This window comes from Physella acuta, unplaced genomic scaffold (genome assembly GCF_028476545.2).
Source record: "Physella acuta isolate Inbredline_101_S28 unplaced genomic scaffold, ASM2847654v3 ptg000379l, whole genome shotgun sequence".
Lineage (NCBI taxonomy): Eukaryota > Metazoa > Mollusca > Gastropoda > Physidae > Physella > Physella acuta.
This window is the reverse complement of record NW_026731898.1, coordinates 277559-290000: the sequence shown is the minus strand read 5'-3', so window position 1 is coordinate 290000 and position 12442 is coordinate 277559. Positions and strand designations below refer to the sequence as shown.

The 12442-nt window shown below is 33.5% G+C and overlaps 1 protein-coding gene across 4 annotated transcripts in view; it reads right to left on the bottom strand.

Moving 5' to 3' along the window:
* Positions 1 to 856: 856 nt before the first annotated feature.
* The window catches only part of LOC131941986 (uncharacterized), a 130693-nt gene continuing 119107 nt past the window's right edge, over positions 857 to 12442 (bottom strand). Inside the window, exons 1-2 of one of the 4 annotated variants that reach the window (XM_059301627.1) lie at positions 8432 to 8476; positions 857 to 3290 (exon numbers count right to left, since the gene is read on the bottom strand). In XM_059301627.1, the coding sequence (XP_059157610.1) occupies positions 2523 to 3239 (717 nt within the window). In that variant the 5' untranslated portion in view covers positions 3240 to 3290; positions 8432 to 8476 and the 3' untranslated portion in view covers positions 857 to 2522. Of the gene's footprint in view, positions 3291 to 3483; positions 3589 to 5930; positions 6000 to 8431; positions 8477 to 12442 lie in introns of those variants that run through there. The other 3 variants (XM_059301626.1, XM_059301628.1, XM_059301629.1) reach the window with 3 other exon arrangements.

Genomic DNA, 12442 nt, shown 5'->3' with positions numbered 1-12442 from the left:
GTATGAAATCATAGCAAAAACCAACATACAATTTCTACTTATATTCTTTTCTACTGCACTAAGGTTTGAGATTTTTAAAAATTATAGTTCAATAAAACATTAAATATTCAGAAATTGAAAAAAAATTATGTCATTGTACACAAATTATATAAATGATTTGATAAAAAATCTAATTTTTAAAAATCACTCAAGCGCCAAAAGTAGGCTACTAGAAAAAAAACTATATGCAAAAAAGCAAGCAGTACACTGTCATGTTTAAATAAAATTACACTGAATTTAACAATATGCAACAAGTTTTGTTTCAAAATCTCTCAACTGAATTTACACATGAAAATACCATTGTCTCATAGTAATATAATGATGTAAACATTATAGTGATATTCTAGAGTATAAATTATAGGGAATTACTTGCCTTTTAATTTTTATCATTTGCATTTCACAAACTTTATTCTTTCAAGTTGTAAGTAACAAAATATTCCTCAAAGGCTACAAAAATAACAGGGTGACTGATAAGTAATAGTCAATAAAAATGTATATTATTGATTTAGCAAGGAACTCAAGGGTACCATGTTGGTTAGCTATATTTAAATAGAAATGTCATAGCCAAAATGTAATTTGAGTTTTCTACATTAGAAAATAGTATAGTATTGATTCTAAAAAATTTAATAAGTAAAGATTTAAAACTAGAATGCAGGAGACAAATTTTTGGTACATGTCAACAGTAATGATCTGGACCCAAACAACTATCTGGGAAAATGCCATTCAGAAGTAACAGTAGTTAACAACAGACATAAGACGCAACCTCTCTCCAGGTAGATGCACTTTAAAAGGCTCCCAGAAAATGCACAATCGGAAAATGCACAATCGGAAAATTGCAAAAACGTTAAATCTTGCAAATACAAATCAATTATACTAATACATTTTAATATTGTCGAATTTCAAGGAAATTTGTTATATTATGCTATAATGTACAGAAATAAAAATGCCAGTCCGATTTTTTTTTTTTTTTTTTTTTTTTTTTTTTTTGTGCGCTGTTTTCTGGTCACCACTTTTGAAGTGTACTGGCATGACTAGAAAAAATTTTAAGTTGACAATAATTATCAAAGGTATATATTATATATTTACTCATAAAGATTTATTATTTATATTTTATTATTTAAACAATTTATATAAAGGGCTGTAGAAAAATAATTACATGTATAGAAATAGGCTCAGGCAACATATTTTAGTCTCAGTAATCTCAAATTTTATTTACCGCTTGAATAGGAAGGGCATATTAGGGTAAATAAAGTTTCTACAATTCACCATCCACATAATCATTTTATAAATCAAATCACAGAAATAGATAAGTCTACTACACTGTTTGCCATCAGGACCATCAAACTAAAAGTACATTAACTCTTTACATATGTTACATCCATAAGATCATTTACACATAATTAAAAAAGGCAGAAGTAATTGATATTAGATACAATAAGAACATGTTTCTGAACAGAAATAAATAAACATAAAGTGGAAAAGAGAAGGCTTTGTTGCTGAGAGCTTGTTGGACTTGTCCATCTAGAGCAAGGTTAAGTCATCATCATATACATGTACTTGATCTCCTAAAGAAAACAAAAAACTGAAAATGACTTCCATTTCTTTTCATGACATCAATCGAGTTTCTATTGACCTTGATCATTAATCTTGCTTTAGATAATTTTTTGCTGGCAGGAGGGTATAAGAAACCAACTAATTTGAGTAGATGGAAAGAATGAGCAAGGATTTCATTCATATTGTGCATGTGGTTTTTTGTATTGTCACGTTTGCCTCGGGAGCCAATGGATTAGAGTCCAGGGATTTTTGTCCAGGCTCTGTTGTGGCTGGTCATGACAATTTTCGAGTGGCAATCCCTGATAACATGTGTCATTATGCACAAATGTGGATTTTTTATGATAGATTCTTTAAAAACTTTCTTCTTCATTCTTAACTGTAATGTTGGATGGTATTTCCTACAACACAAGTATTATATATTAACATGTTATGTACTATACGCCCAGTTGACTCAAATTTCAGCCTGTTTTTCTTTCTGGAATTAGTTCCATAGACTGTCCATCCAAGATAAAACTACTACTGATTTTGGAGTATTTTTCTCAAGATAGATTGTTGTCCCCAGCTATTGAGTCTCAGCTGCCTGGGTGTTTAAACTAGGAACTTATCGGTTTAGCAACCGTGCCTGACCACGGCGACCGCGAAAACTTTCGATCTAACAATGAGCAGTTGAGCTAAAAAACCTTTGTACACTGGAAGTTTTACTAGAGCTTTCCTCAATCTGAACATGTAGTCACTGTTAGTATAATCACTTTCTGTAAAGATGCTGGTGTTGTTATGTTGATTTGACTTCTCAGAAAGATGGACAGTAAACATTCTACATGTCGGAATGAGCTGTATAATTTTTTATTTTATTTGCATCATGACAAATGTTTTAATCCAATACACCTCAGCAGATAAACTCTAGAAACACAGTCACTATGCCATGGCTGCTAACACTCAGGTTTTAAAAGTTGAACTGAACAGGAACTACTTGCGTCCTGAACTAAATCATTGCTCACTTCGTGTTTAATTAATGCTCCTTTATTAGTGTTAGGTGTAGGCTTTGAACATTTCTTTTTGTAACAATAGATGCCACCTACAAGTACAGGAATTAAAATGACCACAAACACAACAACACAGGCAATAATACTGGGAAATGCTGAATCACTATCAGTCTCTGTGCTGTCAGTTTTGTTAAACCCGTGGGATGGGTTAGCAGTTGAGACACCTGTTGATGACATTGTTGTCGTACCCGGCCCTGTAACATTGAAGTCAACAGGTGTGGATGTCTCTGGAACAGGTACTGCTGCACTTGTCTGTTCCTGACAACATTCTGGTGGAGGGTTGTCTGAACTGCAAAATGGGCAGAAGATGCACTCACCATCTTTAATATAGAAGTTTTCAACACACTTTGTTATGTGATTGTTGGATACACTAGAACATCCCTCGTAGTGCTGGACATTATATGTGGCATCATAAATTGTGCATGGAATGCAGGCTTCATTAGTGTGATTTTTATCACTCATGTACTGCTTATCTGGGCATGGTTTACAGATACCTTTTGACAAATATTGTCCCTCTGAACATGTTTTTCCTAGTACAGGACAGCTACAAATAAGTAATAAAACTCCAACTAATACTGGATTGGAATGACAAATTTCTTTCATTTTGACTACTGTATCCTGATTGGCCGTTTAGTCCTCAATTAGTTCAGCAACCTGTAAAATTATAATGTCAAGGATTACAAGTTATATAGGCTACATTCTATTACTAACATAGATATTCAATTAGCTAAGCAAAAATGTTGCATAGAAAATTCGGCTAATCATTTTTTTCAACACTATTTTTGTATAACTGGTATATATACTACCATGGGATACATCATTCTTTTTGTAACTGAGTAACACTGACCAACAGTTTCTTTCAGGCATCTCCCATTATAATAATAAATCTAGATCTGCTGATCTAGTCTAGAATCTAGAATACAGTAAACTACTCTAGCGACTAGAATCTAGATAGATCTAGCAAGATTATTTAGATCCAGCTCTTAATAGTCAATACTCTTATAGATCTAGTCATTCTAGTCTCTAAGTATCACTGTTAAGTGTATTAATTATTATAATTATAAATTAAGGGGATATTCACCTTTTTATTTCTAATTTTTACAATTTAAGATCTAAATCCTTTAGACTACTTTTACCATGTTTGGCACATTAAAGTAACTATTAAACAGCAAAAAAAGGGGTTTGAAAACAATTTGAAAACCCTAAAAAAATCTCCGCTGTTTTTAATTCTTTTTCCTTTTAAAAACACTAAGGCTTTTCTATTTATGCATTTATAGCAATCAAATTTACACTTTAGTTTCGGTATATATTAAAACTTTTGTCCAAGAACGTTTTGATAGAGCTAATGGTCAGAATTCTACAAGCTCCAAATAATTGCACTCGTTTTAGTTTGCAAAAGTATTGCATATGAGCCAACCTGTGACGTAGCATATGCCACTATTTAGTTGTTTTATTTTCTACTTTTCAGTAATTCATAATTCGTGAATTTTACACTACCAATGGTGCGAACGAAAATATTTGCTTTAAAACACTATCAATAACTCGTGAAGGACGATTATCCTCACCCTCACTATCTATCCATCATCCCTCCCCCACCCACCCCCAGTGAAAGCAGCAGTACGTTACGACAGTTTACAGACGCCATTGAAAAGATCAAGCCGAGCTAGTTATTACCTTCCTTAGTTTCAAATCGTTTAAAAACTAAATTATCTGCCCCTAATAGCATTCACTAATTCAATCCGGTGCTACGATTGTAAACATTTGGCATGAACAACACACAGCTCACCAGAATGGTGAGCAAGGGAGGGGGTGGTTCGGCGTGCTTATGTTGTGTCCCGCATGGTCCCTCCAACGAAAAGAATTATATATATAGATGTATTAATAGAATTTTTTTTTGTGCAAGCCATTACAGTTCTATTATGACAGATAGTTTATTATTACATGAAGAACAAATACTGAAAATATGGTGGGAATTTATTACTTATATAAAAAGGTAGGCTTTTAAGTGCTAAAAACTTGCAAAATGAAAAAAAAAACAGCAAAATGTGACAAAAAGTAGGTCACATAAATACTGTTTTTGAGTAATTTATAAAGCTAATTGTAAGCTTTGGGTGTTTCCAAAATGGAGGAACATCTGATTATCATATACATGAGACATCCAGCTTTCAGATTATGCCAAATACAATAAGATGATGGATATTGAACATATTGTAGAGGGTTGTTAGGAAAATGCAAGATGAGAAACAGCAAAACATACCTGCGGAATTGCAGAAAAATAGCAAGACAATTTGCAAAAAGAAGTTTTGTTTTATGCTTATTTTTTTTAATTAAATTTTTATTTTAAACTAAAGGAGGACATAGCCTATACTACGAGTGCTGTATGTTGTTCTTTTTTATATAGTTTTCAATATATATATTGTGCTACTGTGATTGCCCGCTCTCGTTTTTGTTAGCTAGAGAAAAATCCTGTCTCAGTCTATTTTATTTAGCGGGAGAAATATTTTGCCACATGTATTCATGTAAGGCTAATACCTTCTGATAACTAAGTTACTGATATTAATTTGTCTAATATAATTATATAATCATATATATATATATATATATATATATATATATATATATATATATATATATATATATATATATATATATCTAATAGGATAAAGAACTGATACTGTTGTTGACGTCAATTTAATTTTTTCCCCAAACAGCAAGTAAGATAAAAAAACTTGGGGTATTGTGAGTTCATATAAGCTTAGGAATAAACAACAATAGGGGAGGGTTAATCTAGTCCTCACTGTCATTGTGAGCAGTAATTTCATATTTAATTTGAGATTATTTTTTCTGACTAAGATCTAGTTCGATCAATGAAAAAATTTGGAAAAGTCACAACCTTGATGTACAAACAATCTAAAATTAAATTAGTTTAAGGGAATATTAGAAGAGAAAATAAATAGTAAATAGTAAACAGATCTACACTTTTACATCATAGGTGGCGATAATAATACAAAATTTCTTTGCAAAAATACAAAATATATTTGCAGCGGCAGCTGTTTTGAGAACGGTGGTATTCTAAGTCAACACATAAGATGGGTGAGTTGACAAATCAACAGTACATCTAGCGAAGGAAAAATCTGAAGTTTTTGTAACAATATAAACAAAATGTCTTTGAAGTCTGCATCAAATATCACTGTACATCGGGTGCTGTAAATTTTGGCAGTTATCTTTGCATTTTACCACCCCCGAGAAAAAGTATCAGGTGGTGGTAATATGCGAGACAAAAATGCCACATGCCTGACTGTTTTCATGTCCTTCTCGCAGTTTACTGCCTGGCTATTTCAGGTCTCACAATTTCCCAACACCCTTTGAAGAGAACATGTACGTGTAAGATTGGGAAAAAATGATTATTTTTAATTAACAAGAATTGTAATTTAAAGATATTTAAATGTATTTTCTCATTTAAGTTATTATTTTCTTGATAAATCTTAATACAAAAATGGACAACAAATCCAAAAAGCAAGATTATTAAAGAAATACAGTATTACACAAAAATCAAGCTTTTGGTGATTTTTTTTTCTGCGCTTATCCATTAGGCCATTACTCTGACTCGACTAGATCTGGTACAGTTATAGCATTAATTACTCCATCTATTAATCTACTCAAATCTACTGTCGCTAACTGTGACTAGAGATCTAGATCTAGATATTTAAGTGAAAAAGTGACTTTTCACTAGTCTTCATTCTAGCTAGGTTTCTGAGTCTAGACAATCTTTCAAGCTAGATCTATACCTAGTCTACAATATTCTCTAGTAGTAGCTAGACTAGATTCTAGAACCTAGATCTAGTCTAGGTGGCTATTCACAGTATTTATTTATTATTAACAGTTAAATTTTTCAAAGCGACTACTCGGAAAAAGATGTTACGGCAGAAAATAAGAAACAATAGTTCTGCGCATGGGCGGTGACCTTTTAATAGCTGCACTAGGGTTAGGGTTACGGTTCTGGGGTTGTTTGTAAACACACGCATGCACAGACCATCAAAAACGTCACAGCGAGTGGAGCAGGTAGTTGCTCTCCATTTCGCATGTGAATCTTTTTCTGGTTAGAATCTGCCTTAGTTTTGACTTGTTACTTAAGTAGGCCCATATTTATTAGGATATTAATATTAGGTTAGGCTACTATTTAGGCCTATTATTTATTAATTTATCTTATTTTTATAGGCCTAATAATATTATTATTATTAGGCCTATTACTACTCTATAAATTATAGGATAAGCCTAATATTAATAATCTATATATATAATTCTCTTCTTTGAGCCGTTAGAAAACAAGCTGCAAACGCTCTCCCTACCTCCCCACCCCTACATGGTTTTAGTGAGCTGTGTTCACTCTAAATGTTTACAAGCAGAGCCAACGATTTTAAACGTAGGGGGGGGGGGGGGGGGAGGAGGGGGGGAGGGAAGGAAAGGGGGGGGGGGTTATGGTCCTTAACGAGCTACTTATAGTGTTTTAAAGAAATATTTTCAGTGTCAGCGTTGGTACTGTCGAATTCACAAATTATGAATTATTGAAAATTAGAAACAACTAAATAGCGGCGTATGTTATGCCGCGGGCCGGCTCGTAAATAATAATAATAGGCCAAAATACTACTAAAGGATGGCTAGTATTGTATTAGTTAGTAGATCTAATCATACCTATTGGCATTAGGTATGAATAATAGGCCTATTATTGCCTAAAAAAATAGGTAATCTATCATTTTAGGTGTTAAAATCGGCCGAGGCTAGTAATGTGCGAAAAAGTTGCCTCATTGTTAAGGCTTTAATAAAAGTATTTTGTGCTATATACTATATATTTGTGTCAGATACTATAGATAACTGAATAATAAACCAAAATCAATGGCTAAATATATCAATATAGGCAAGAAATTAACTTTACTTTAAACAGCAATGTTTGTGAGCATGATTTGCTATATAAAAAGCGGCCATCTGTAAGTTAGAGTTGTTTCCCCTGAATCTCTAACTATAATTTTACCACAAAAAAACGTATACAAGATGGCTGCTAAAGTAAATGAGCTTGGTTTCATCTAATGAAAACATCGCTAGTCAGTGCCGTAGCGAGGTCGGGTATCACCCCTGGTGCGGCACTTAATGGTGTCACCCCCCCTCGGAGACAAACTTTCAATTTTCGATTCGCACCCCCCCTCCTCAAACTTTCCATTTGTACTCCCCCCCAAACTTCAATTTGCACCCCTCCCCTTAAATTTTCTCTGTATATTTTTCTATTTTTTGCCTTAGTGTTACCCCCCCTAAATGGTGTCACCAGGTGCGGTTTGCACCCCTCGCTCCGCCTCTGTCGCTAGTCTTTATTTTTTACTGAAGTTTTAGTTAATACAATTGTTTAAAAACAGGTACATTAATGTTAATGAAAGTTTAGAACCTTTTTGTAACTTTCAAAGCATAAATCCTACTAAAAATGTAAAATAATTACTAAAATTTAATGAGTCACCTTTTTCTCACATTACTAATACTAGTCTCTGCCGATTTTACGTACGACTAAAACTTGAAAACGATAGATTACCATTACCAAAAATTAAAATTATAGGCCTACCTATATATATTGTATTATACTATACTATTAGTATTAGGTAGGCATTAGGCCTTAATTAAATAAAATTAAATTAGGCCTATATAATATATAGATTATTTTATAGATCTATCTAGTATTTAGTATACTATCTAATCTAGTATTATACCAACACCAACAAACTAGTTTCTAGATCTAGATCTACTTTACTTACTTAGTCTCTACAAGAATCCTAGATCTAGATCTAGATTCTGTTCTGATTACTGTGATTAGCAGGCTTAGGCCCTCCCTAGCCTTAGACTGCCTTAGAGTTAGACTTTTTTTTTAGAGCCCTAGAACTAGATCTAGAAAATTATTTAGGCCTAGATCTATAGGCTATAGCCGCTATAGCCCTATGCCCTATGGCCCTATGGGCCTATACTAGATCTAGATCTAGATTCTAGATCTGGCTTCAGATCTTGATGATATAAAATGAATAATTATGATCTAATCTAAAAGAAAATCTGATCTAGATTTAGACATTTAGAGGCCACGTAATTATATCTAAATCTAGTATCGGATAGATCCAAAAAAGAAATAAAAGTGGGCTAAACTGCTGAAGACTAGATCGAGGCCTTTTAAATCTGGCTACTCGTTTAATTCTAGAAAATAAACAATGATGAACTAGTAATCAGGAGTGAGCTCCCCATAACCTATCAACGGGGGAGGGGGGGGGGGGACGTATGTCGGTTTTTGGGTAATAAAAACGACAAATCCATGAATATTAGGGAATATAATATATAAATTAACGCCTCTGTCTGTAAATAATTCCGACAAATTTGATTGTGTCAGAAAGAGTTTTATAAAACGTCGTAATTCACCGCAATCATCCACACACAGATACAGTGCAGCTAAGCTGAATATTTAATTATAGGCCTATCCTATAATAATAATAATAGGCCTGCCCTATATATATATATATATATAGGCCTATATATATATATATATATATATATATATATATATATATATATATATATATATATATATATATATAAGTTATTTAAATAGTAGAGTGTTAACATATATTTAAAGAAAATAATTTTATTTCACATTTTCAGTGCGTTATTGTTATTACATTAAATCGTTTTATTATGATTGTAGATATCGCACGCACTACAACTAACTTGCAAAAGTGTATTACACCTCCCATCCAAAGACAGATAGACTGAGATGCAAACATTATGACTTGTGACTTATGTAAAACCTTGTAAAATAAGTATAGGCCTATAGTATAATTTAATCTACCTGAGAATCCGATTAATAGCACCAACAACCACACAAATGTTCCCTCGTCATATCAAATAAGGAGTTACCGCTCTTAGGTCACTTGTGTGTAGCTTGGATTAATAATCTAGCCAATTAGTAAATTACCTCCCTATGTGCTCACTTGTTAAAAGCGTGATTTTAGGTTTTAAAAACTTTTTACTTTATTTTGCAACGTCTGTTTGTTTTTATATGTGGGTTTGTGGCTAATCTTGTAACTTTAACCCACTTCTAAAGCATCGATTTTATTGAAACTTTCCAGATACGTTCCACTTCAATGGCAATGATTAGGTGTTTAATTAGTCATCAAAAATTAGTTAAACGGGTTCGAAACTAAGGAGAGATAACACAATTAAATCACTTAATAGATTACTACATTGAATAGAAGAAGGGGAGATAACTAGCTAGATGCGATCACCCTAAACAGTCTGGTGAGCTGTGGTTCAAAAGAATGTTACAACCCTAGAGCCGGTCGATCTAGTGAATGCTATTAGGGGCAGATAATAAAGTTTTTAATCGATTTAAAACTAAGGTATATAGTAAGATTAAGAACTATCCTTCACTATATCAGCTTGTTGATGTCTGTAAATTGCGGTCACGGACGGCTGCATTCATGGTGCAGACATTTGTCTTTAGATATCGTGAGGTACTATTGGAATCACTAAAAAGTAGAACAGAAAACAAATATTTAAAAAAACCTTTACAGAAGCTTTTAAATACTCTAAAAATAAGAAAATAAAACTAATCTGCTTTCTTTCATAAAACCTATGGTCGATAAAATATGTAAAAGATCTCATGAGGTGGGGGGGGGGGAGAGGAAGCACTTAAAACTTTATTGACGAGGGGCTATATATATATATATATATATATATATATATATATATATATATATATATATATATATATATATATATATATATATATATATATATATATATATATATATATATGAGGGGGTTGTTGGTGTGTTTAAACATTATTTATCACCGGGTGAAGTCTAAAAGACTCGTCTAGCAGACAGCAGATGAAGCTACGCCCTTATTTACACATGCACCGACGCATTGCCACATATGTAACTTGTAAGGATAGCTGGATCTGATCTCCAATCAACGAGCGACATTTAATACCCCACCCACACCTTTACCCTACCTGATACGGTAGATCGCGAAGGTCGCTGTTTCGTAAGACATCGCAAAGCAGAAGACGCTGGAAAAAAAATTTATTCTCATTAATTATTGAAGAGAAGCTCACGCTCAGAGATAGCAAATCACGCCGATGGATGTTCTTTAATGTTGATGATCTTCACATCGTTAAACAACTCGCATAGGATTGGTTGCTATAAATAGGAAGTCAAAGATGTGCTAAAATTAGATTTCTCGAGAGATTAAAAAAAATCTTTTCTTGTTGCAAAAAGATCTGTAAGTGTTGCTTCACGCTAATGTATTTCGATAAATTATATGTGTTTGTTAGAGTATTTTATGGATTGACTATTGGTCTCATTAATAAATTATTTAAAAAAATACAACCAGAACAAATTGTTAATTTTTAAACATAAGGTTTATAAACAATGCTATTATTCCTTTTTTCCCCTTCGAATGGGGTGTTATACGATTTCTTAAGTCCACAACCGAGCAACTGTTCACTGGAGAAGATTGAGTCTTACTATGATATTATAATAAAATAAAATAATTTAGACCTTTGTGTCGGGGGAGGAGGGAGATCATTCAGACATTAATGACGACTGGTTTGTCTTAGCGTTTTGTGCTTTAGCCTTGTTGGATAGTTTGCTTGGTGGAGCGATGTCTCGGTATCAATTTTTGAAAAGACGCTAGGACTAGGCGTGGTCGAGTCGGTAAAACTCAGGAAGATGCTGCTCGATAGCTGGAGACAGCAACTCTTCTAGGAGAGACAACTCCAAAATCAACACAACTGGTGTCTTGTAGTTTGTTTTCTGTCGGCTATGGAAGCTAATCTGAAAAGAAACGTAAGCTGAAATAGGAGTCAATATGGCCTATTTAGCGTTTAACGAGTTGACACGTAATACTTTATTGGAGGGAATTCCTTTCAAAGGCGTAGCAACTAAATCCGGCGCCAATGCGCCACATTCCACCCTCTTTAATTTTACTAGTAACTTTTCCTTGACAGCTGTTATTATAATGTAACAGAATTCAAGAAAATTAAAAAGTGAGTCAGGTAAGCGAAGCAGTAGTCTGTGTTTTTTTTTAAACTTCGACTGTGTATCATTCGAAGTTAAAAAAATAATAACACAGACTACTGCCTCGCTTACCTGACTAACTTAATTTAATAGTAATTCAGCTCAAAATAAATTTATAAAATAACTTTTCTAAACCGTTTGGCGCCCCCTAATGGTCGGCGCCCGGGGCGAGCGCTCTCCCGCCAACCTTTAGCAACGCAATGGGGGGGGGGGTCGCAATTCAATTATTGGCCGGCGTTGGGTGGCCTTGGTTAGATTATATATATATATATATATATATATATATATATATATATATATATATATATATATATATATATATATATATATATATATGTAACGAGTCCCCGAGTCTATCCTGCCGACAACGCCAAATGTAACGAGTCTCTGGCTACCCTGGCGACAACGCCAAATGTGACCTTCCCGAGTCTAACCACTCATTCCACACAACATTGACCACAGCATAGATACTCGAAGATGCAGGTTCATTATTGATCCTTTTATTACATGAATCAAAGAATGCTTCACAATAATATAATGAATCAAGAGAGATGTTTCACAATAATAGTCTGAATCAACGGACCCCCAACAGTCCTCACTAGGCTTCATCTAACTGAATACACATGTCTAACGTCCTTCTTAACACAATATAACCAACTTGATACTGCCACACAGACTGACTGATCGAAAGCGGGCGAGAGAGAG